The 26733-nt window shown below is 38.2% G+C and overlaps 1 protein-coding gene across 1 annotated transcript in view; it reads left to right on the forward strand.

The window, feature by feature from the left end:
• The window catches only part of KCNH8 (potassium voltage-gated channel subfamily H member 8), a 352744-nt gene that overhangs the window by 240187 nt on the left and 85824 nt on the right, over positions 1–26733 (forward strand). The window contains exon 7 of the mRNA XM_053221505.1: positions 1845–2052. Within this exon, the coding sequence (XP_053077480.1) occupies positions 1845–2052 (208 nt within the window). The remainder of the gene's footprint in view (positions 1–1844; positions 2053–26733) is intronic.

The raw sequence follows: 26733 nt of genomic DNA on the forward strand, positions 1-26733 counted from the left end.
AAAGGCACTCTGAGAGACAAAGTTATGCATGAGACATAGAAAATATGACAGAGTGAAAAAGGCAAAGTAGAAATCCCAGTCTTAATCACTTACCATCTGAGTGACTTCCTTGGGGGAAATTGACATCAAAATAGGCAAAATAAGCAAAATAAGCATAAAAATCCCTACAAGGTTCTCAGCAGCCTGAAAAGCATTTCTATACTATACCTTGCTGAGTGTCAAACACCCAGAAAGACCTCAATACATGTTAATCAACTTGTCTTCCTCCTTTTGGGACTTTTTGAGGTTTCATTTCAAGTACCAAATTGTCATGCATCTATCAAACTCTTCTCCTATAAAATAAACTCCACCCCCAGTAATTCTTCTAAGCCAGGAGGCAGATATTGCAAAGTCCTGGCAGGAAATCATCTGGTTTACAGTCAGCTGGAGAAATGACAGATGAGGACTGGGCTGTGAAAGGGAGGAAAATAAGATTTGACACAGAAGAATGAGAAAAAGAAATCAAAGCACAGGTAGCTGGCAAGTTCCTCAGCTGACCTTATGATTTTATTATATTTCAGTATAGAATAATTCGTGAGATTACAATTGAAAAGGTTTTTATTGAATTTCTATTATATTGAGTTTAGAGCGTTTTCCATCTTATTAACCATCCTCTCATTTAACACGTATTTACGGAGCACTTACTATGTGTCAAGCACTGTTCCAGGTACAATTTTCTTCGACAGAAGGGGAAATAGATCATGGAGGAAGGAGCTAGATGTCAACTGACTCCAGATAATTATAAAGGCAAACTTCCAGAAGATGCCGACCGTGTTTATGATTGAGTCCTTAGAGCAAATACTGTTCTTAGGTATAGTCATACAAACCACTTTCTTCCCTTGTATTTATAGTTCCTTCCTCCGGCCTCCAAATTAGAAAAGGTCAAGTACTTTGTTAAACTCTATTTACGGATGAGGTCATACTTTATTTGCCGTTTCTATTTTAGAATGCTCCTTGAGGCTATTCGAGGGTGTGAAAGAGTATGCATTAGGGCACCACATCTGTTGTTAATAGTGACAATGACCACTCTTGTGGACACCAGTGGTGCACATGTTTGTGTTGGGCACTGAAGTCAGGAAAATAAGTCCTTGGCCACAAGTGTATTGTTTTAGTGTGTCCAAAGACAAGACCTAGGAGAGTTTTCAAAAACGGTGTTCCATTTGATTTTGGTTCCCTCAGCCTGTGTGTTTGACAGAGAGCTCAGAAAGTATATGCTTCAGGCGTGAGTTTTTTCTGTCAGTCGATGATGTTACAAAGAAGAGAGTGCAGCACATGAGACAGGAGGTATTACTGGCATTTGTGAGTAAATCTTACTCAAGTTTGGTACATCTAATCACTATTTTTTTTTAAAGTTACCTTTATTACCACTTCACAGGGTTCAGTGTGTCTAAATTATTGTTATGATGTCACTCCTGCATGGAGGAAGGGACATGGAATTGAAAGAAAATGTGTGTAAGAAGTGGAGACACCTTATGTTCAATCCTGAGACCATAATGTGTTTCAGTTGTGTATCAGAATATACAAAATCATATTCAGTCAAATAGGTTGAGAAAAAAAGATAAACCTTAAGGAAAATAAGTACCAATTCAAGGAAAGTAAACTGTCTAATCATCCTTTATCCTATCACCTCTTGATAGCATTATGTCGAGAAACGACATTGGCAAGGTCATAAAAATGACCATCGCGTTGGAGTCATGATTATGCTTGACTTCAAGAACTTTCCAGAATGGCTGTAAGTTAAAGCAACCGCTATGATGCGGAGTGAACCCATGAGCCACGCGGTGCCGCTCGGTCTCCTCCCACAGGTGTCTCTCGTGCATCTCCTGAAGACCGTCCGGCTGCTGCGTCTCTTGCGTCTCCTGCAGAAGTTGGACCGCTATTCCCAGCACAGCACAATCGTCCTGACTCTGCTCATGTCCATGTTTGCACTCCTTGCACACTGGATGGCGTGTATCTGGTATGTCATTGGAAAAATGGAGAGGGAAGACAACAGCCTTCTGAAGTGGGAAGTTGGTAAGGGCTTATGTTTGTCACATTTTCCATTTTTAAGTGAAAAGGAAGTTTGTCTAGAATTTGGAGGAAGTGAAAGATGATTCCATAATTATGTCCTCTGACTGTCGATTTGTCTAATATTTTTTAGGGACTGGGAGGGGAAGGGTGTGGGGGGACAGGGTCTATGATACAAGTGATTTCTTTTGAGAAAGTTTTCTGGAAAATCCATATATATGTATATGTGTGTGTGTGTGTGTGTATGCATATATAGAGAGAGAGACAGACAGAGAAAGAGAGAGAGTAATGGGTTAAGCTTTCAAGGGACTAAATGTTTAAAATGACCAGCAAGGCTGTAGAAGATAGGTAAGTAATGTGTGATCTTGTCTGACATATCCAATGCAGGGCTAATACCATTGAATCCCTGGGCAACTGGCCTATGGCCAATCATTGCAGTGAGACAGAGAGTGAGTGTATTATAATAACACACTTTCCATATCTAGTATACTTTGAGAATGTGTAATGATAGAGGGGACTGGATGTTTACAGATATAATTTGTAGAATTTTGTGTCCCCATTATACATGGGAATTTAAGGGAGACTTTTCCGTGTGCTACATAATTCTGCATAAATGAATCTGAAATGTTCTGCACATGAACACATTTTTAAATTTATGCTAACCACAAGAACTGTACAGAAAATGAAACTTCCGAGGGCTATAACCCTCTATCCAAAAATATCTGCATTATTCTCATAGTCATTGCCTTTAGAGAATTGTCATGGTACCCCATGTAGAATTCTTTTTTTTCTTAATCTGACATTTCGTCAAAAGAATCTGTTTCTTGGTTGGCTAGAAAATTCTTCACTTCTTGTCTCCAAAAAATCAATCTTGAACTTTTGGAAGCACAGACCTTTGCACAGGGATGAAGCCACAAGAGATTCCTGAGAGAGAAAAATGCTCTAACTTTTCACACCAGCACTTAATGGCAGGATGCATCTGGAACATCCCTGGGTTGGCTCTCATAATGCCGTCCTCTCGCTGCATGGCAGTATACAAAGCCTCCAAAGTATATCTTTGGAGAACGAGCTGGAGACGCTAAGAAAACAGACTCTCCTTAAAGTCTTCTAAAAATGCTCCTACATACACGTCTCAATTTTGACCCTAAACTACACCAAAGCAAGGACTGTGTTCTGATAATGTTCATCTCAGACTGGTTTTATTCTCCTTATCAAAGTACTTCTTCTGTGCCTTGCTATGGATCTCAATTCTCAGAAATGAAGTAAAGGGAGAGCTAGAATGGCAGAGTGAAAGCAAAAATATCCTACATGAAGACAATATGAGGTGAGATGAGAGAGAGAGGGAGAGAGGGAGAGGAGAAGACAGCATGGTGAGGAAAGAGAAGAGTTGATTAAAAGAAGAATCAAAGTCTGGATTATACTTGGATTAAGACATTTTCTGTCCTTTAGTGTTGTTTCCCTTTCTATTTTCTTGTCCTGAAGGCTCCCTCATCACACGCTCTGATATAGTCCTAATGGTATTCAGTGAATTGCCGCATTAGATCTCTGCCCTTTGTTTTGAATCCATATTAAAATTCTTGCTTGTGGTCAGCCACCTGATTCCTTTCTGGGCCTGACCTAATTTCCTTCGGGCCCCAGACCTATACACTCATATTAATTTGTAAGGCTAGTCTAGTCTGAGAGGCTCCAGATGGGGAAATTCAGCTTATTCACGCTCTCAAATTTAGTTAGATGAGGAAAGCTTTTTTGTGTCCTTTCCAGCACACCAGTTCTGCTACAGAAGTACAAACTAGCTGTTGTTTTTCTTCCCACAAACACACAGAGGTAATGATTTTCCAAGAAAAAGAAGCCAACCATCTGAACGACTTCAGTATTGCCCCCTACCACTTGTACTCTTAAACTTGGTGCTGTGGTTCAGTGTAATGAATGGGAGCTTGTGAGCTGGAAGTCAACCCACAAAGAGAGCATAATACGTAACACAGTGATGAGAAGAACGTTGGGCTGGGGCCACAGAACTCTCCTGTTATCATGGCTCTACCACTAACCAATTGTGAGATTTACAGTAATTTCATTCACCTCTGTGGGCCTCCGTTTCCTCACCTAGAGCATGAGAAACCTCACCATATAACTCGAAAGTCTATTTCAGTTTCCACGTTGATGACTTTAATGGAAGAACAAACCCAGTATTGTGTGCTTATTTTTGTCATAATTCAGTGTCCACATAAACCATCAGCAGCAACCATCCAATGTCAAAGAGTTTGAAGAAAAAGGATGTGTCAGGAGGCACAGTCTGTCAAAGAATTGATATGTTTTACTCAGTTATAGTAAGGATTACTGAATCTGTATCTTTAGAAAATTAGATTTCCTGTCCAAACACCTCTTGGAAGACAATCTGAAAGGGAGTATGCTAACTCTGCCTGTCAATATCAAGTTTCTAGGCTTGGCTACAAGGACTTTCCCTTCCCTTAAAATTACTTACCTCATTGTTCATTCAAAACATTCTCCAGCTGAGATTTGGACACAAATTAAATAATTATGACCTTCGCTACCTAATCTTTTAATGAAGCAGCTGAGAGTCTAGGCTCATTTAGTTTTTACTATGTAATTTGTACACTAATATTATGTTTTACCTTTTTTGGTCCAGTTACCATGAATCAAAAATTCTTCACACAAATAAAGTTTGATTAGAGACACGTTCTTTATGTTGTGACTAGCATTAGATGTATAGAACAGATTCGTCTTCCCAAGGGATAAAATAGAACTTCCTTTCTAGTCACTGTTAATTGCCTTGAAATGATTTTTTCCACTTTTTGTCCTTGGCAGGTCTACTACTTAGAGTTAGAGAGAGTTCCGGTATTTTGTATCAGATCAAAGCACAGTTAATATTTTTAAAAGATTGTAATATCACTTATCTATATCTATTTTTAGAAGGTGGAATTAATACTCATGGACTAATTATACCAGAGGCTGATTTTGAACTGATTTGCCTGCTGTTATTTTTACTTTTATGTGCTTCTTTACTGTATTTTAAGGGATTTGAGGTTTGGCTTATTGGTTCATGGCATTTTAGACTTCGTGAGAAATCCTGCTCTAGGCTATGCAGGCTCCGTGCTGGAAGGGTATGGTCTGCTGTGTTCACTGTGGTGTCCCTGTGGTATATAGTTCCTGGAACATGGCAAATGTCGGGGGGGGGGGGAAATGTGGAATGAATCAACCTTCAAGGTCATTCATTTACTAAATGACCGTCATGGGACAAGAACCTAGATACTCTAACTCCTTATGTAGAACTCCTTCTAATACTTTTGAATATTATGAAATTATAGGAAATGGCTGTGTAGCAAATATTTTCAGGCAGTGAGATTGAGAGAAGAATGAATAGGGTGATCACTTAAGATTTGGTTGTGCATTCAAAAAATATTTTTGAGTGCCCACTGCATGCTTGCTTTGTCCCGGGTAAGACACTGGAGAAAACCAAAACAAATATTATACTTAATGTCATGGAACTTGAAGTCCAGTAGGAAAAAGAGACAAATAGTTCAATAGATATATGACAGTGTGATAGTTCTGTAACTGGAACATGCACAGAGGAGAGGCAGCTAGATCTAGCTGGAATATCAGCAAAGGCTTTTCCAAGAGGAACTAGTTTGAAGGGATGAGTAGGTCTTGTCTCTGTAGATGCTGAGGTACGGGCATGGGTGGGAGCAGGAACGTGGTTATATGAAACAGTTCACTAAAAACCAGCATAAAAGATGAATGGGGTAGTAAAATGATGAGGCTAAAGAGGCAGGTAGTCGGGGACCAGATCTTTATAGACCATTCATGCTAAGCTTTAGAGTTTGGACTTCATCCTAAGGCCACAGAGAAGCATAAAATTCTCTGAAGCAGTGATCCAGAGAATAGGGGGAGATGTTTTGCTCTGCTTGCTTCATTTTCGATACCTATAAAAGGGCAATAATAGTAGTGCCTCCCTCATTAAGATTGCCAGTATTAAATTAGGAAATCTATGTGAAGCATTTTATACTGTGCCTGGCACTTAATAAATTCTCAATAAATAGTAGCTATTATAGCCATCATTCTCATTTTATTATGACAGTTCCTTCTAATAAAGAAAGTACCATGAGCTGTGACTAGTGATACTTACGATTTTATATGGGGAAGGTATTAAGAAATGGCTTAAAAAGTATTGCCCTTAAAGTGTAGCTGTAGTTTTGTAGTGCTGAACAACAAATTGTGTGCTTTTGCCTATCTTCAAACTAAAAAAGCCCACACCTTATATTTGAGTCAGTCTCAGAAAAATTAGTAACTTTCACATAGCCTCATAATTGCACACACACAGATTTCCCTTTCAAGGCTAATACAGGTGACAAGTTTAACATCTACCCTATAAGCTTGTTGGGATAAAGAACACTTTTATGGAACTTAGACACGGTGCTTCAAGCACAAGATTCAACAATACATTAAAGAGACCTATCACAACTGAGTCCAAGTTGCTTTTTAAATTAAAATTTTTGTTTTGGCTGCCAAGAAAGATTTCAGAATGATCTCTTTGGTGGGGGGGGGGGGGGGGTCTTTACTTATTTACCATAAGAAGACTTAAATAAATTCCCAGCCAAAAATGTGTGAGAAGACCCGAGTATTTATGTACATCCCAATTAAGGTAGGGATATATGATTTTAAGTATCAGTTGTAAAGTTCAATTAATGACATTGAATTAGTCCTTAAAGAGCTCCATTAAGGATACGGAATAGAATATAATCAGTCTGATTTAAGTTAGAAGGATTTGGATTTGAATCTTGCTTCAGGGATATACTAGGCATGTGATTTTGGCCAAGATGACTTCAGTGACTTTTTATACAAGAAACTTTAGTGTCCTCATCTGTAAAATGGGTGTGGTAGTACTAGCCCTCAGTGGTTTTAAGTTTTAGAGTTACTGAAGTGGACATACGTAACATAGTCTGGTTCTTAGTAGGTTCTTGCAGCTGATAACTACCACCATTTATAACCACGTCCTCCACTCTTACTGCTTACTTGGGGCTGTTCTCAGACTGCAGCCATTGCTCAAACTTACCTCGATGAGCTATGCAGAGTTGATAGCAATACGATTCAAGTCTAACGAAGAGGCGATATTTCTGTCACAGTCGTGATTCTTAGCGGCAAGCAAAATCAGAAAAGGAATTCATTAGCAGGACCTGCAGACTTAGAGAGAGAACAAGACTTGGAAAGAACATGATCCAAGGCAGCTCCACGTGTCCCAGTGCAGGAAGCACAGCTGCTGCTGACATGTTGCAAAGATGGCCTAGACATGCTTCTGTCTTTGTAGATGCTATGAGAGAGCCCTAACCTTCTGTTTGCTTCTGATCCACAGTCCCTGAAGGGAGAATCCAATCCACAAGGTTAGGTCACATGCTCAAATGCTGAGTGCTGGGGGTAAGGAGGACCTCCCCACCTTACCCTGGTGTATCTCTGTATCTCTCCATTACTATGCGCTATGGAGTATACCCCCTCACTGAAGATTTTAGACCGCCAAAAAAAAAAAAGAGAGAGAAGAAAAATGTCTTGTACAATAACATCTGTACCCTCACATCTAAAACCAAACAGTGCGATTTACAAAAACATTTATTAAAATACTTAAGTGGGGCCACCTGGGTGGTTCAGTCGGTTAAGCGACCAACTTCAGCTCCGGTCATGATCTCGCGGTTAGTGTGTTCGAGCCCCGCGACGGGCTCGGTGCTGACAGCTCGGAGCCTGGAGCCTGCTTCGGATTCTGTGTCTCCCCCTCTCTCTGCCCCTCCCCCGGCTCACACTCTGTCTCTCTCTCCCTCAAAAATAAATAAACGTAAAAAAAAACTTTTTTTTTTAACTAGAATAAAACGCTTCAATGAATCATCATACCCTTCTCAGACATGGTCATGTCAAATGGAATTAGCTGAAAAATGGAGATGTGGTAATTATCAATGCTTCTTGCTTACTACAATACAGTCTGTGATGCTCACATAAACATCACAGTGGCAGCCTGCTTCCCGAGCTCTGCCTCCTCGGCTAGACTGCTTCTTGGTCAGTAGCTCCCATTTGTAGCTGAAATGCATCCTCATATTCTTTCTCAAAGCTATCTCTATTTCCAAAGCTACGACATGCTGAACTTGAAAATAGATGGTCTGCTACAAAGGTTAGAGATGAGAGTATACTGTAATAGGGAGAAGCTTTTTTATCTTTTAATCCTTTGGCTGGAGTACGTTTATCCATTGTGGATGCCTAAAAGTGTATCTGTACCAGAGACCAAAAAAAAAAAGGAAAAAAATAAAAGCCCCGAAATCTAGAATGGGAAGAAAAGGATTAAGTGAGATAAGTGAGATATCATTTTCAAATTTTCATTGACAATTTTAATCCTAAATCTCCTGATCCTTGTTGGATGAAACATCATAAAAGCTGATTCATTTGAAAGGCTCTCTGGTTATTAACTGCTTAAAATTTACAAGCCAAGCCTCATGCAGTTGGAAAGAAAAAAATGGTCTTATGATATCGGGAGCTGGTTATTTCAATAACTATACCAATTTTTCCTCAAGGACGTAGAATTGACAAACTCTACATTTTCAGGTTTTGTATAAAGGATTATAAAAACTTTTTTAGATAACCCTTATCTGTAGATTCTTGTTCTTGGGAATACATGAAATAGAGAAAGGGAGAAAAAGCTTTACTAAAATGAATGTTTCCAGACATTAAAATGGACCCTGGTGAGGGAAACCCGGGCTGCTTGTTGTTGCTGTTTTTAAACACAGGATCTTTTTTTTTTTTTAACGTTTATTTATTTTTGAGACAGAGAGAGACAGAGCATGAATGGGGGAGGGTCAGAGAGAGGGAGACACAGAATCTGAAGAAGGCTCCAGGCTCTGAGCTGTCAGCACAGAGCCCGACGCGGGGCTCGACCTCACGGACCGCGAGATAGTGACCTGAGCCGAAGTCGGCCGCTTAACTGACTGAGCCACTAAACACAAGATCTTAAACTTTCGTGCACACTTAAATCATCTGAGGATTGTATTAAACTACAGATTCTAGGGCTGCCTGGGTGGCTCAGTCTGTTAAGTGTCCGACTTTGGCTCAGGTCATGATCTCATAGTTCGTGAACCTGCATTGGGCTGTTTGCTGTCAGCACAGAGCCTGCTTCAGATCCTCTGTCCCCCCTCTCTCTAGGCTCCTCTCCCACTCACGCTGGCTCTCAAAAATAAACATTTTTAAAAAAGAAATAAAATACAAATTCTAATTCCGTAAGTCTAAGGCAGAGCCTGAGACCTAGCCCACGTGTGAAGTCCGGGCTGCTGGTCTCCCCACCACACATCGAGTAGCCAGGTTTTAAAGTCTCAGGAATTTCTGTGACTTTAATACCCCTGGTTTATAAACAGTCCTAAACCAGTAACAACTCAGTCCTTTCTGTCCTTTCTGTCCTTTTCCACATTCCTATCCTTTTTCAATCCTCATCACATCTGTGAATTTATTTAGACCTAGGCCATTCCTAATGGACCAGGGAGGTCCATTGAGAAGGAATTAACCTCAATGCTGAAGCAATACAACACAGTGCTTTAACTATCATCAGAAACAATTTATATTACTAGTAGTTATGAGAAACTAAAATTGAACGCCATCAGTTTTTAAAATGTTGCCAATGCTCTATTCTATTTTGATAAAGGTTTCTAGAAGACAGAAATGCTTTCATGTTTTCAGAGCAAGATTTCACTCTTCTGAAAAAAAAATTTTAATTTACTTTTTTGCCATAAAGAGCAAAAGGTTTATTCTTTTTTTTTTTTTTTGAGTATAGTTGACACACAATGTTACAGTAGTTTATTCCTAAAATTCAGATTTCCCTCGTATTTTCTAAGTCTAATGGTAAATCATGCTTATGAAAATTGAGGAAATAAAGAATGTCCAATTCTCAAGTCAAATGATCTCTGCAGTCTGACCTTGTGTGTTTAAAAATATTTGGGTATTTAGAGAGCAAGCGGCACAAAATTAGATTTTAATTGCATAATGTTCTCAATCCTTTGATAGGGAACCTCTGGGTTTCAGGTGACCGACTGGGGGTTAATATGACTTCAGGTTGCCAGGGTTTCTCAGTAAGAGGACACACTTCACAGTTAGAAAATGCTGAAGCTGAAATATACTCATAATATGCTCGTACCAGAGTTTCCAAATACATTCACGGGTCAGACCATATACTCTGAGCAATAAATGGTTCTATTGTCATAAAGTTTGAGACATGAAGCCACTCCATCCCATTCTGAAGGACTGACAAGGTCAATTAGCACAGAATGAACTCAGAGAAATCCCAGAGAAACCGATTAAACTTTATTTAACCCAAATGTTGCATAAATTTATTTTACCTCATAACCCTTCCTTTTTGTACTACACATTATTAATATTCTGTTAACATTCTATGAATTCAGAGCTTAAAAAAAATACACCTTAGTCAAAGTTACTAAACTCTGTCATAGGAGGAGGAATAATAATGATTTTCATCTTTTTAAAAATATGGGATACCTCATGTGTCATTTCACAGTAAATCTACAAGAATGAGAAATTCTCCTCATCTATAAAATGGAAATAATACAAAATACCTACCTCAGAGAGTTAGTTGTATGTGGGATCGTTGAGCACAATGGTCAACAATGAGACATTTTCCAGTGCAAGTTAGTTTATTTAAGTAGCCCGGGAACAGGACCCGTAGACAGAAAGAGCTGCACTTCTGCTGTATGAGGCTGGTGATTATACGCTTAGTGCTCAAAGGGGAGGGGAAATTCAAGGAGTATTGGATCATAAATGTTTCTTTGAATTTCTTCTTATAAAACTACTTTCTTCAGAGTGGTTTGGTGCTTATCATTCAGCTCAGTATTAACTATACGTGAGATGTACAAGCAGTCAAGGGACCTTTAAGAAGGTAGCACCCACGGGCACCTGGGTGGCTCAGTCAGTTAAGCTTCCAACTTCGGCTCAGGTCATGATCTCACAGCTCATCCTGAGTTTGAGGCCCACGTCCATGTCGGGGCTCTGCGCCACAGCACGAAGCCTGCTTTGGGTTCTCTGTTTCCCTCTCTGTGCTCCTTTCCCACTCATGCTTGCTCGCTGTCAAAAATAAATAAATAAACTAAAAAAAAAAAAAAAACAAATGTAGCAACCAGCTCTGATCCTTATCAAAACTATGCAGGCTATAGGTCAGCTTTCTGGGCTAAAGCTGAACATTTTTCTGCTTCTATCCCCCATCAGGTAGGTGAGCTCAAGAAAACTAACGTACATAAAAAGAGTTTGCAAACTGAAAAGTGCGGTAGAATTATGACAGGTCATTGTGTTAGTAACATACACATAAACACACATACATGCATACATGCATATGTATATATGTATAAATGTATGTCTCCCTCTTTCCAGAGAGACATTATGCACATAGTCTATGTCACAAACTTTTGTCTTTGTGTTCTTCCCACGATACTGGTCTTGGTGTGGGTATCTAGAGAACCCGTGCGTAATACATATATTTGGGTAAATGCAGGAATAAATGAGTAGACCACAAACCAGGGCTTCTGTCTCATATCAGTAGATCATCGCACTCAGATTGAAACAGGAAGAAGTTCTGAAGTCAGTCTTTATTCAGTGTTTGGAAATAAGGTACACCAGGTCTGTCTTTCCTTATAGCATCTCATCAGGTATACGATTAAAGAACAAAATTCTCCAAATACATATTTATTATTATAAATCACAATATTACATATCTGTTCAAATATGTAGGTATTAGAGGCCATATTCCTCATTTAGGGTCTTGAAATTCGTGTGCTGTGGCAGTGAATAAGTCAGTTCTTAATACATTTTTGAGTTCTTACAATAAGACTATGATAAGCAATGGTTTCACTCTTACAGGAATACCAGAGATGGCTAATCATTTCAACTCTTTTTCTTTCCCTATCCTGATTCTTTTTCTGGGTTTCCTGAATTAGTAAATGGTTCAAACATGCTTCTATTTTCTAGCTGGAGATAAATTTGGGTTGGTACTGCTTATAGCTCTCATTGGATCTGAAACCCTCCAATGAGCTGCTTCCTAGTCCCATTTTGGCCTCTCAGTCCTGGAGGAATATGCTTGGTTCTCGACTAGCTTGAGCCCTACCCTGGACCTAGACTTTGGAAGAGGGAATCTCCTTTGAGTATTTTCTCAAAGGAGGCTTTGTTTTGAGGTGATGCTTTGCTGACCACTCATTGACTTTCTAAGCTCCTACCAAAGGAGCCTATAACTTAATCACTGGAAATATCCCTACCTCTGACTTCTTCCTTTCTAGCCTATAGCACTTTTCTGAGTTGTGTGGTTGTTAAGATCAGGGACAGTAATGTGTTTCTGGCTCCCCCAGTCCCAGATGTTTCTGTTCTTAAATTAGTTCAAAGCTGGAGCCACGAATTTTAGGGTAGCCCAAAAGGTAATGTGAGCATCTAAAGAAAAGAAAGGTGATCAGGGGGAGTTTAATATAGCGGATTGAGGCTTGCATCTGATCTTTCCTTTTCTTTTCTTTTCTCTTTTCCTTTTTGTTTTGTATGTATGTATATTCTAAGTGTCCAAATAGTTTCTCAGTATTATTTATTGAATAATCCATTTATTCACACTAATTAAATTTGGCATTTAATCATACTCAATTATTATGCATACTTATGGCTGTTACTAGGTTTCATTTTTCTTTCATTGACAGTCTAATTTTATACCAGTATTGTAGAATTGAATTATTGTGCTGTTTAAATTTTGGTACAGCAAGTAGAATGAGGCCACTTTGGCTCATTTACTCATTTAGATCAATATCAGAAAAAATCCCCCTTCCAAAAAATCCAAATGGCATTTTAATTGGAGTTAATTTCACAAATTAATTTAGGGAAAGTAATGCTTTTAGAGATATTTTTGTCATCCAAGGTAGGGTACTCAATCTCCATTTACTTAAAAAATTTTTCTTACATAACTAAGAAACTATGTAGTTTCCTTCATAGGAGTTGCACATATTTCTTATTAAGTTTATTTCTAACTATTTTACATTTTTGCGCTTACGTGGGTGGTTTCCATTTTCAATTAATTTTGTTCCAGTTATTATTGGTATAATAAAATCTAGTGACTTGGAAATAATATTGTATAGATATGTCAATATGTATCTAAGTTTTAATTAATTTGAGTTTTTAGGAAGATAATCATATTATCTAAAGAGATAATAAATTTCTCTCCGACTTACCTAATGCCTATACTCTTTTTGGCCACTTGATTTGAGAAAAATTATCTATTTTATTAAATACTCTAACTTCACTAGATGTTACAGAAAAGATATATTTTATAGATTACTAATATATGTTATTATTGATATGTGACAGTCTACAAAGTCACACCAAACTTTAAATTATGGCCCTCAGAAATATATTTTGTAAAAGAATGTGGTATAATGGAACAATTCTTAACTTGAAAGTTGGGATCCTCGGTTCTAACCACAGCCCTGCTGCTAATTAACTGTATGACCTATGAATTTTATCAAACCATATCTGTCCCAATTACCTCTGCGGAAATGAAATACAAAACTGCTTCTTAGCAAGTCTCAATTCTTTTGAGTCATAAACCCTTTTGGAAAGTGAATGGAAACTATAGCTCTCTGATCATAAATTCATACCTGCATATAAATAGATTGCATAAAGTTATAGTCTGTATATTCCATGATGCTTTCCCATGGGTAGCTGATAAACAAAACAAACGAAAATGCCCCAGTGCTAGATAATCTCTAAGATTGTTTTCAACTTGGAGAAGATTTAGTTACAATTCCTTTAAGAAAACTGCCTTGCACCTGCAACTTGGGTGTGTTGAAGAAACAATACCTCAGTCTGTTGACCTATCTTTCACCGTTCATGAGACTCAGTCAGAGCTGCCCTAACTCGTTAGTAGAACATTTTTTCATCTTTCTGTTCTTTCCAGGTTTTGTACCATTTGAGTGTAATTGTATTTTGTACAATAATATACATGCTGCAACAATCCTCTCCTTTAATCCGTTTCTTCTGAAGGTTCTTAACCATGGGAGAAGTTTAGCCACAGCCACGCACTGTCAATTTTGTGATGCAGACAAACTCAATAAACAATTTCACTTTACGTGCAACTTTACAGAAATGTAATGATTTCTTAAATTGAGAGAAAGCACTACCACTGTCTAGATTGGATACATAAATAGGTTGTGATTAGAGGGTTCAAAATTTCATTTCTGACTTAATCTCTAAGGGATAGTCAGATGCAAAGCTAACTTCCTAATATCTTACAACTTCGGTCATTTGGACGGCGTTCTGATTAGCCCAGCTGGTGAGGCCCTTCTCAATACAGGCTCTAACATCGACCAGCATTTCTCGTAACCCCTGCACTCAGCAGCCTTACACAATGGCGTTGGCTCCAGTTGAGTAACTATTTCATTCCAGCCAACCTTGGTTCATAGATCACAGGATGTTAGTGGAAGGAGGAGCCCGAGAGAGAAATATTCTAAACCTCTAATTTTACTTAGTTGCTTGCTTCTCATAATGTACTGGGAAGAAGAGTGGACTGGGAGTCATGAAATTAAGAGTCCAGTCCGGGCTCCAGTCTTCATATTTCTTCTTGGTAAAATGAGATGGTCAGAACAGGTGATCTCCAAAATCTTCAGAACATCAGCTTACTTCTTTTTTATGCAAAGAAGAGGGATACAAAAGACGTTCGACAGAGATTTTTCTACTCTAAGGTATTTCTGAAGATAGAAATACATATTTCTACTTCCAAAGATATGTGAACTGGTTTTTGTGGTTTCTAGCCCTTGCTCCAAAGAGACGGTAGGGTTGACCTGATGTGTGTGTTTTTGAAATTACATTTTAGTCTATATATTCCTTTCCTCAAGTCCACGTATAATATTTTTGCATTTCCAGAGCTGAAGGGTAAAGATAGTATTTTTAAGGAGTAATAGAAAATAACCTGTGATTTCAATGGAAAAGAATCAGGTTGTCAGTATTTTCCTTAAATTAGTATTTTTTTTACCTGTCTTTGGGTTGCCCTCATCACTAAATTTGAGAAGATTGAGGGGCAGGCACCTGGGTGGCTCAGTTGGTTGAGCATCTGACTCTTGATTTTGGCTCAGGTCATGATCTCACAGTTGTGAGATCGAGCCCCTATGCTGAACTCCATGCTTAGGATTCTCGTTATCCCTCTCTCTGCCCCTCCCCAGTAAGTAAGTAAGTAAGTAAATAAATAAATAAATAAATAAATAAATTTAAGACGATTGGATCCGGATAACAGTTCTTCTGAATAGCAACCCTTGCTGAGGCCTCTCCCGTCTTCCCAGTAACTTTTATGTGAAGACCAGGATAAAGACATCTTAAACATCTTAACCATCACTGAAAGTTAGGGTCAACCACTGATGTCCTAGTACAAGAAACAGGAAGAATTTCCACTAACTGACACATAAATAGGTTTGGATTTTAAAACAAAACGCACAGACCACGTGAGCTTTTTGAGAGACCTACACAAGGAAGCCCCTTTTTCCACACTCACACTTTGCCCTCTGATTCTGAGAGCGCAGGTCTGTAAGGAGATGGAGGAGTTGGTGTGCACACATCGCTTTAAAGCAGGATGCAGCTCTGCCAGGCTCAGTGGCTTTTCTGTTTCATCCGAGATTAGGAGAAAGTTTCCCATCTTAGAGATGAAGGCCACGGAAAGGAGGTACTACAATGGCAAATTGCTGATATTAACCCTTAAGTAGAAAAGTATAGCTGAGATGGGCTTCTGAAAAAGTAAATGCCACCTGCAAATAGAACTGAAAATAGTACGCATACCTTGTAAATCACACACACCATGGAACCTGCAGAAAAAGACAGGAAAAAAGGAAGTATGGAGAAATGTAAGAAATAATAGACTAGTAAACCTGGTTTTAATGAAAATGTAGTAACCTGGGGAAAAGGTCAGGTTATTTCAAGTGAAGAACTCAGGATACAGATTTCTATGTATTATACGATTCCTGTTTGGGATAAAAAGTGAAATACGCACACATGGACTAGAAATAAATTCAGTAAGTAGTGGAATTATTTGTAAATGTTTTTTCTTTACATTTTTTTTAAAACTTGACTGACATCAAATTAATATCTAGCTTACATTTATTTAGTACAAACTACACACATGGTCCAGTGCTTAATATATTTGTGTACGTTATCTCATCCGATTTTTTGTTGCATTTTCATGAGGCAGATATTTTCAACCCCATTCACAAAAGAGAAACCAAAGCTTGAAAAGTTTGAGGTGTCCTGGAAATTTCTTTTTTAAGTAAAATACTTTTTAAAAAAAATTTTTTTTTCAACGTTTATTTATTTTTGGGACAGAGAGAGACAGAGCATGAACGGGGGAGGGGCAGAGAGAGAGGGAGACACAGAATCGGAAACAGGCTCCAGGCTCTGAGCCATCAGCCCAGAGCCTGACGCGGGGCTCGAACTCCCAGACCGCGAGATCGTGACCTGGCTGAAGTTGGCCGCTTAACCGACTGCGCCACCCAGGCGCCCCGAAATAAAATACTTTTTAACATCCAAAAAATTTAGAACAAATGTCGTAGACACCACTGGAAATTATACCTTTAATCTTTTACCATATTTGCTTCACTTGTATTTTTAAAATAATACAATATTACAGATAAAGCCAAAACCCCATGACCCCCTAACTCCCGTCTGCTCCCTCCTTACTAAAGTGGATGCATAAGCTTTTCTTAGATGCTATTTTTTACTACCCAAGTGTATTAGTAAAACAATGTATTACTTCATCTTGTTAGCTTCCATATAAATAAACACAAATAGAAGTCACAGTAGTAATAGTAGAAGCAGTAGTAGTAATAACAGCAGATAATTAAGGAGCAGGTAGTGGTGGATGTTAGTAATAATACATTTTTCCATTATCTTATTTGGTAGTGGTGATATTTGTGTTCTTTCCCCAGATCTTCACCAACAATTATTACCAATGGTTTTAAATTTGAGAAAACTTGGGGGCAGGGAGGAGTGGGGTTAGAAGTAGTGTCTTGTTCCAATTTCCATTTCCCTCAGTAAGTAAAGTAGAACATATTGTCTCCCCCACCACCACTTTTTTTTTCCTTTTTGGCTACTACAGTCTCCTCTTTGGGAATGAGACACTTAGCTTATTAATTTGCAAGTTCTCTTCTTTCCTAAATAACTTATTTGATGGTCTATATTTTGAAATGTTAAAGTCTTTAAAAATTATTATCCACTGTATATGTGACCTCTGAAGTTAAGTGTTATTGATTTCAAATTGCATGCATTCATTGCCACAGAATGTGGTGTCTACGACATTGATTGTTCAGTATTTGCTGAAGCTCAATTTGAATATATTTTTTGTGTGTTTGGATAGAACATGCATGTGTTTTTCTGCATATAATTTTGCGAGGTTTTATATATGTCAACTGGGTCAAGATTCTGAATTTAATTATACATATATTATAAATATTAACTATTTTCTATCAAATATACACAGAAATTTTATTTGGTGCTCTTTCAGATCTCTGTTCATTTTCCACGGTGTCTATTTTCCTTTTAATAGTTCCTGGTTCCTTATTTTATGTCCATTAGATCAAATTTCTGAATTGAATTTATGCATTTTAAATATATTATCTTAATTGTATTTCCCCATTTTTATTTTATTTTATTTTATTTTATTTTATTTTAATTTAATTTTAAAGTTGATTTATTTTGAGAAAGAGAGAGCACGAGCAGAGGAGAGGCAGAGAGAGAGGGAGAGAGAGAATCCCAAGCAGGCTCCACACTCTCAGCATGGAGCCTGATACAGGACTTGGGTCATGAACCACAAGATCATGACCTGAGCCAAAACCAAGAGTCCTCCAGATGCTTAACCAACTGAGCCATCCAGGCCCACCGCCCCCCATCTTTATTTAATTAATTCACATCCATTGTGTGTTAGTTTTCTTATCACCTAATTCTTGCAAAAGGTGAACTATTTTCTCATGTAATTTTTTTCATTTTTATTGTCAGCTCATCTTCCATAGGGCTTCTTTCTGTAGAAATTCTGTACAGATTGAGGTATGGGAATATACAGAATTTTGGTTGTTATTTTGTTTGCTTTTGCCAAGGACAGTAAGATTATCTCTTCCCCTAGGATCAAATTCTTAAAAATTTCTTACATTCAAGGCACCTCATGGCTAGTGTATGTTCAGACACAAATGTATGCCAGGCACAAGTCTGAATTTTAAAAGTTTCTCTCAAGAGACTACTTTTTTCAGACTCCAACTTCCTTGTCATCCCTGTAAACTGTTGGGTAAATTATTTCTACCATTCTCCATGCACGCGCCAAGGTTGTATGCCAGGTGGCAGTTCCAGCGTTTGTAGGATTTAAGTGTTCTCTCCTGGGCCCGCATGGGTATGAAACTCAAACCCACTGACATCAGTACCTCTGGCTAGGCTGCCTATCCCTCTCTCCCTGTCAGCTTTCAAATTTGCTTCTCCTCATTTTTGCATATGGAGATGTCACTTCTCCTTCTGGAAGAATATATATATTACCAGCATTTCTGGGTGTTTATATCAGAAAAGCTTACACATTAGCCGAGTTCATAATCTTACCAGAGCTATGGTATCAATTTCTGCCCCAAAGAATCTAACCTCAATGCCAGCATGATTTCATTGAATGTTTTCTTTGAAGTATAAGAACGGTCGTAATCTAACCCTAAGAAGCCATAAGGTTAATTGCTGAAGACCCGATTCCTACTTATAGTGCCTTTATAGGGGAAAATCATTTAAACATAAGCCTTCGAATCTCCAATCCTTCAGACAGAATTGTTCAGTTACTGGGAAAGTAAATTACGCTGCTGTCTAGAGAAGACATCATCAAATGTGCTTAATATAGAATTATTTCTTTCCAGCTACTATATTAATCATATTCTTTTGGAATAGTTGACAGTTTAATGTACTGCTGATTATTTTCCTAAGACACTATAGATATAGAGAAAAATAGGATAGAAAAAGAACTGAGTCTTGGAGATTGTTGCATTTAAACTCTACGAGGTTTTCAGTATTTACTATAAAATATAAATATTTGTTGAGGCCCAAAGAAGGACAATGCTATGAGCTGCAAGCAATACAAAGAATTGGAAATTAGAAGCCCTGCCTGATAGAAGTGTACTCTCTTAGAAAGTCAAGAGGTAGACACAAAACTACACAAAAATTATTTTTTTAAATGCTGCTTTGTTGTACATTTGCACAGGCAAAAACTTCCTAAAAAGTTTAGAAAGAAGTAGAAGTAATTTTAACTGAATCTCTGTGAAGATGGCATTGGAGGTGGGCTTCAAAAGGTGAAGACTATTTTGGTGGGGAACATTTAGAGAACATTTAGGTGAGAGGCATAGCGTGAATAAATTCATGGAAGTATGAAATCTCACAATGCATTTGAGGAACAGTTCGTGGATGAGTTTGTGCGGGGTAGAACATTCTTGAATAAAATAAAATGCCAACAACAGAATGGAGCATAGAATACATGGGTGAAGAAGGCCAGGTATTAAACTAAAGTTTGCTGAAATTAAATTCTGAAAAAGGTGGAACATACAAGGCCTATGTGAAAGAATCAGCCATGAGAAAACTCCAGCTCCAATATCTGATTTTTCCAGAGAATTTGAGAGTGGGGATTTTTTGGCATTTAAACACTGGCAAATGATTCAGAACTTGAAAAGCACAGGGTAAGCATAGTGCAAATAAATGTGGGCCCGATCCAGTCCATAGGTCACCGATTTGCTTTTTCAGACACACAGTGAGTAAGAAAAGAGATAAGACCAAAATAATGGGTTGGAGTCTTGGCCAAGATGTACAGATGGGATCTCTAAGACAGACGAGACCAGAGAAGGTGTGACCTGATTGATAGACCATTTTAGGAATTGTATTCCAAACTCAAAAGGGAGAAATGCAGACAATACTCTTTGTGATGTTTGTCAAACTGTTTGGTCCAGCTGTACATGTATTTGCATGAAAGGGAATACACACGCTATTTTTAGGAGATTGGTCTCATGCTTTATACGCTTGCACTAATGAAAAGTTTCCTTCTGTTGGGTATCCTAATTGTGTGATTATTTCTATAAAGTGGTATTGATTCTATAAAGAATTTCCACTAAGCACTAGTTCCATTTGAGATTTTAACAAACATGACTGTGAGTTATAGATAGACGATAGGACATAAGAGATAACTAAACATTTTATCTAAACCAATTAGACATCTGGTATAAAAATGTGTATACCTCTTTTCTCCTTTCTTGTCACGCGTGTATGTGTGGGTGTTTGCTTTGTAGTTAGGGTTTCTCTAACTAGCCACAAACAGAAAAAATAATTGAAATGTGCTTCGTAGTCTAAGACCCTACAGAGGCTACTGTTAAAACCTCCTTGCTGACATGTCGTTTACTTGGATAGGAATCTATTGGTTTTGTTTTTTTCCACTGACATTAGTCAGGAAAAAAGACAAATCCTAAATTTAATTCCTCAGAAACTCAGAGACCAGAACCTGTTCAAGATAGAAATGATTTATGAAGTCTCTGTACAAGTGGTAGATTTGTTTCCCTGTATATTTGTCCATGCCCCTGTCCTCTACTCAAAAATTTAGACTGGCAGAGATTGGATACCAGAAGATTCACTCCATTGAAATACTAAAGACAGAAAGAAAAGTTAATGTCCATGAAGTTTTATGCAGCTTTCAAAATCTATATCCATTTTCTCTTTTGAAGACAGCGAAAATTAACCTTTGGCTGGACAGCTTCCTGTGAACCTTTATTTGATGCCAAAGGATAAGATGTTATATGATGCTTTTTAAGAATGTGAGTTATAGGGGCACCTAGGTGGTCCAGTCGGTTAAGCGTATTGATCTTAGTTCAGGTCTTGATCTCAGGGTCGCGAGTTCACACCACTCGTTGGGCTCCGTGCTGTTGGGGGTGAAGCCTACTTAAAAAAAAAAAAAAAAAAAAAAAAAAGATCGTAAGTTCTAGATTCAGACTTCAAAACCGGGATCCTCTAGTCATTGACTGTGTTGGTTTGCGTATGTCACTTACCTGTCTAAAGCACTATCTCCTCAAGTGTAAAACGGAAAGAGAATTAGCTATTTCACCAGGTTATAATGAAGGTTAAATGATATAAAGTAATTATGGAATGCTCAGTTCGTGTGAATGGCTGTTGGCTGCCCTGGCTACTGCTGTTGTTTCAGCTACCATTATTTCTATTATTGACACATGATATTTTATTAAGGTCATGACCATGGCAGGTGATTTTATTCTCAAGGAACTTCATGTACTTGATTTTCAATGTTGAAGCCAGCACCCAAACTGCCTGCAGTCTTTACTGAAAATCTGCTGCTGATGGTCAGAGATTACAGGCTTATTTTTAGCAGAATTTCTAGCCTGAAATGGAATTCTGTCAAGGTTGGCTTTTTTGAGTGTGATGCACAGAAGGGTGGTATTTCTAATTTTATCATTTGCTCATAAAATCATGTTTTTAGTGCTAGCTAATCCCATTAATTTTTAAAATATATTGCTTTAGGTTTATAGGTTGCAAAGCTATTCTGTGGCTGAAATGGTGTATCTTAGAATAGGTGGTGACTCTGACCCACTAGGAAATAACTGATGAAATGACTTTAAAGAGTAAATTAGCATGATTTAAAAACATATCATAATTGGGGCGCCTGGGTGGCTCAGTAGGTTGAGTGTCCGACTCCGGCTCAGGTCATGATCTCACGGCTCATGGGTTCGAGCCCCGCGTCCTGCTCTGTGCTGACAACTCAGAGCCTGGATCCTACTTCAGATTCTGTCTCCCTCTCTTTCTGCTCCTCCCCCACTCGCTTCCTGTCAGTATCTCTCCCTCTTTCTCTCAAAAATAAATAAACATTAAAAAAAAGACATGTCATAACTGAGGAGACATGATTCCTGTCTCCAATACAGTGTTTTATACGTTTCATACAGAAACTGTTTGTCCATAGCAATGCAAATATATTTGCGAAAATCCAAAAATAATACCATGATGTAATAGGATTCTGAAGAGTCAGATCTTCTTAAATGAATAATCCAGTATTTATTTTGTTAACAAGTAAACATATGTGACTCTATTTTTCTGTACACAACATGCTTGATGAATGGTGTAAGCAAGTCATGTTATAGTAGTCATTCTTTTTTTTTTTTAAGTTTATTTAGTTATTTTGAGAGAGAGGGAGAGAGCAAGCGTGAGTGGAGGAGGGACAGAGAGAGAAGGAGAGAGAGAATCCCAAGTACGCTCCATATTGTCAGCACAGAGCCCAAAGCAGGGCTTGAACTGACGAACCGTGAGATCATAGCCTGAGCCAAAACCAAGAGCCCGAGCTTGACCAGCTGAGGCACCCAGGCGCCCCAGTAGTCATTCTTTACAATTGTCATGGCCATATTGGGTGTGTGTGTGACAGAGAGAGGGGGGAGGGGGACAAACAGCAATTCACTGCCACTGCCAACCTAGAGAATTTTGCATTCTTTAAAATTGGTGAATTAAATACTTTTCATTCTTTGGGAGGGAAAGATTCCATCTTTGGGTGGCAAGCTCAATGGAATTATATTAGGGAAAGTCTCTATTTTCTATGAGTCAATAATTGCATTGAGGTACCAATCAAATAATTAAAAGATCTTTATTTGACCAAATATTGAATTGATTTTGATGAGGGCAGATGTTCTGATCCTACTATTTTGAACCTCACATTTTTACTAACCTTGTGGATGTTTGTTTGTGTTTCTTGACCCCTAAGCACATTTCCACTGTATATTTAGTAATACAGACATTTTCACTAAAAGAGCAGCATTTCTGATTCTCATCTAGAAGGTACTTGCTAGAACTTCTGGCACAAATTTAATTTTAAATTAAAATTTAATTTTAATTAAATTAAATTTACTTTAATTTAAATTTAATTTAATTTAATGAATACCTATACAGCAATGTCAAATAATTTCTTTCCATTTCCTTTTTAAAATTTCGACTGAAATTATTTTTACCAAGGTAAGTTCTTTTCTACGTAAACTTTATACCAAAGATTTAATTCATCAATCAGGTTTTTGTCAAATTCCACATCAGACGGAATGAGTTTTCTTTTGTGACATTTCTAGCAAGTCCGGTTTTCTCAATGCAAGTTTTAGAGAACTAATTTTTATTAAGATTTTATTCCTGGGGCGCCTGGGTGGCTCAGTCAGTTAAGTGTCCAACTTCAGCTCAAGTCATGATCTCACAGTTTGTGGGTTCGAGCCCCGCACCCGCATCTGCCTCTGCACTGACTGCTCAGAGCCCGGAGCCTGCTTCAGATTCTGGGTCTCCTTCTCTCTCTGCCTCTCCTGCTTGCACTCTAATTCTCTCTCTCTCTCTCTCTCTCTCTCTCTCTCTCTCTCTCAAAAATAAATAAACATTAAAAATTTTTTTAAAATATTTTATTCTTCCATCATTCATTGGTCAATAACAATTTTACTTTGTGCCGCTTTAGTTATTGTGAATTATATTTTTTTCATTATTTCTACCATGTCTAATTTGTCCCCAATCAATGTTTGCTGTCTTCAGTGTTCCTAAAAAATGTTTATTTTCAATCAAGTTATTTTGTTTTGGGAACTAGCCAGTTTGAACATGCTCAGGTTTAAATGTCATCAACTGCTTTTGTTCCATTTCTACTAACCATGCTTACCGGATAGCATAATTAAAATATGTTTGTTTCTTTCAACAAGGAGCAAAGAACATGAGGTAGAACAGGGATGGCATCTAGATGGAGAGAGGCACCGAATGTCAAATCCAAACAGTGGGTCAAAATATCCTTCAAATGTTTAGACACTTTAGTGGAATCAATCAGGAGTCATATGGTTTTGCTAAGTGATGGTGATGCCTCAGTTTATTTTATTATCTGTCTATATTAATGGATCACTTTATTCTAACGCCCAAATTTCCCCACTGGCATATGTCCATTTTTAGTTATATACATGATATAAGATGAAAATTAATTGTCAACTCATCTTTCAATTTAGAGAGCAAGTTCGTTCTGGAATAATCTAGTTATTTCTGGCAAAATGATGGAAGACTGCAAAAACAGGTGAACAGGATTCAGCATGTTAAGCAGTGATCATACCTCAGGCACCATGACAGATGTGATAAAATTATCTTCCTCAAGCCTCTCAACAAACACGAAGGCATTTTTAGTTCCTTTTTTAGTTGGGGAAGCTGGAGTTTAGAGAGCCTGCTTCCCTGAAGTCAGATTGTTAAGTAGTCATGGGTCTGCCGTCGAAGCCATTCTGCCAACCCAAAGCCTGTTTTGTATTCATGACAAGTGTATCTATTCTGTGGTCTTTATGATTGAGAAAGATATGCTTTATCGCTTAATAAATATGTGTTGAGTGCATATTAGGTGCCACACCCTGAGCTAGGCTTGGAAATCAAGTGTGTGAGACAGACGATAATTCCTACCCTCAAGAAGCAGCGGTCTAATGGGAACTGCAGGCAGATAATCAGATGAGATTAAAATGCAGTCAGGCCTCCAGTGGCGAGGGGTGGGAAACAGGGCTAAGGGATGGAGATGAAAAATTGATTACATAGATTACTGCAAAATGAGAGGGGAGAAAAATAAGACCTAAATGAAATCACTGGAGGTGCGAGAGTTTTGCAAGATCCTTAAAAGTGTTTGTTAAGTGTTGCATCATAGTGATGATGATTCGTAATGATTAGAAATTATAATCTAGATACCCGTGTAAGGCTTGAATGCCAACAACCTGAACTCTTCAGTATGAGCCTCTCTGAAGACTGAAAAGTGTTTCTCCTTCTACATGTATTGAGTTTTGTCAGAGCGAATGACCCTGAGATGAATCCCAAAAGGTTTCTCCAGCACTTTCTCAAAGCCACAGTACCTATTGCCTTATTGTTTCTTCAGAAGTTATTTCTAGATTTTAAGGATGTGCATTATCTTTTTGCATTATAAATATTCTCAAAATAAAGGTGAACTCCTCCTCCGACTCTAGCAAAGAATTATATTAACTTCATCCCCATATTATTTGTGATTTCTTCGTCTTTCTCTCTCTCTCTCACACACACAGACACACACATGCATATCCATAGGGGGAGAATGATTTGACAGTTTTTCCTGTTGATTTACTCAGAGGCTTAACATTCTTGCCACAGTATTATCCATTATGTGAAATATTAGTCCTCGATGTAGCAGTTTAAACCCAGCTTCTCTTTTGGTGGATTGCTTTTGCTGATTTTTTATTTCTCGGAAGAAAAGAAGGATATTTTTAAGTTTGTAAACTTGCAGGTTAAACGTACTCTACATGACTTTCTGGCTCGTACCCTTCACTCCAGCCAAATTGCGTAAATTCCTTTTCTCCATATGTGCATTAAGTGTTCCTGGCCTGGTGCCTCTGCACTTTCCCTACATCTCTGTTCTTCTAAATCCTACTCATTCTGTGCAGTACAATTTGAATACTCTTCCTCCTTTAAACCATTTCTGATTGCTCCAGGAAGGGGCACTTAGTTCGAGCAAACATCCGCTATTATTAGAGTTTCCTAGTAGACTGCAAGGCAATGATGACCCAACTCCCTGACCTTTGCATCTCACGCAGCATCTCAAACACTATGCATGGTCACTACCTATTTGCCAAGTGAGTGAATTAGTGAATTAATGACTTAGGGGCTATTGAGAGACTACTGAACAGGTGGAAATAATGAAAGTAATATTTTAGTTTCCTGGGTCAAGAAAAGCTTCTCTTCAGGAGTGATGGGAGGTAAAGAAAGAGAATTAATCTGAATATACTCTTGGCTGGGAACTGGATGTGAGAACAGAGAGTTCAGGAACCAAGTGTTTTCATGAGGGTGCAGTTGCTGAGCAAAACAAACAAACAAACAAACAAACCTCCAAAACAAAAACTGACTACATTCAAGTCTGAGACAAAACCCGAAAGACAGACATTAACAATCTGCAGGATGTTTGGAAAAGGGAAACCAAGCATAGGGAGTGACGTCATATGACCTTGAAAAAGGCAACCTCCTAAAGCGGGTGAAGTTGTAGCTGAGGCCTTGACAACTGGATTTTTTTAAATTTTATTTATTTTTGTATACGAAATTTATTGTCACATTGGTTTCCATACAACACCCAGTGCTCATCCCAACAGGTGCCCTCCTCAATGCCCATCACCCACCCTCCCCTCCCTTCCACCCCCCATCAACCTTCAGTTTGTTCTCAGTTTTTAAGAGTCTCTTATGGTTTGCCTCCCTCCCTCTCTCTTTTCCCCCCTTCCCCTCCCCCATGGTCTTCTGTTAAGTTTCTCAGGATCCACATAAGAATGAAAACATATGGCATCTGTCTTTCTCTGTTATGACTTATTTCACTTAGCGTAACACTCTCCAGTTCCATCCACGTTGCTACAAAAGGCCATATTTCATTCTTTCTCCTTGCCAAGTAGTATTCCGTTGTGTATTTAAACCACAATTTCTTTATCCATTCATCAGTTGATGGACATTTAGGCTCTTTCCATAATTTAGCTATTGGACAACTGGATTTTTAAACACTAGAAATGCTGCCATATTTTGGAAGAGTGGGGAACCAGGGGAGGCAGATTGGGCTCAATCCTAGTCTTAGAATCAGGGCTCTGACTACAGGGTATAACTCATGTGTTC

Source organism: Acinonyx jubatus, chromosome C2 (assembly GCF_027475565.1).
Source record: "Acinonyx jubatus isolate Ajub_Pintada_27869175 chromosome C2, VMU_Ajub_asm_v1.0, whole genome shotgun sequence".
In the NCBI taxonomy this organism is placed as follows: domain Eukaryota; kingdom Metazoa; phylum Chordata; class Mammalia; order Carnivora; family Felidae; genus Acinonyx; species Acinonyx jubatus.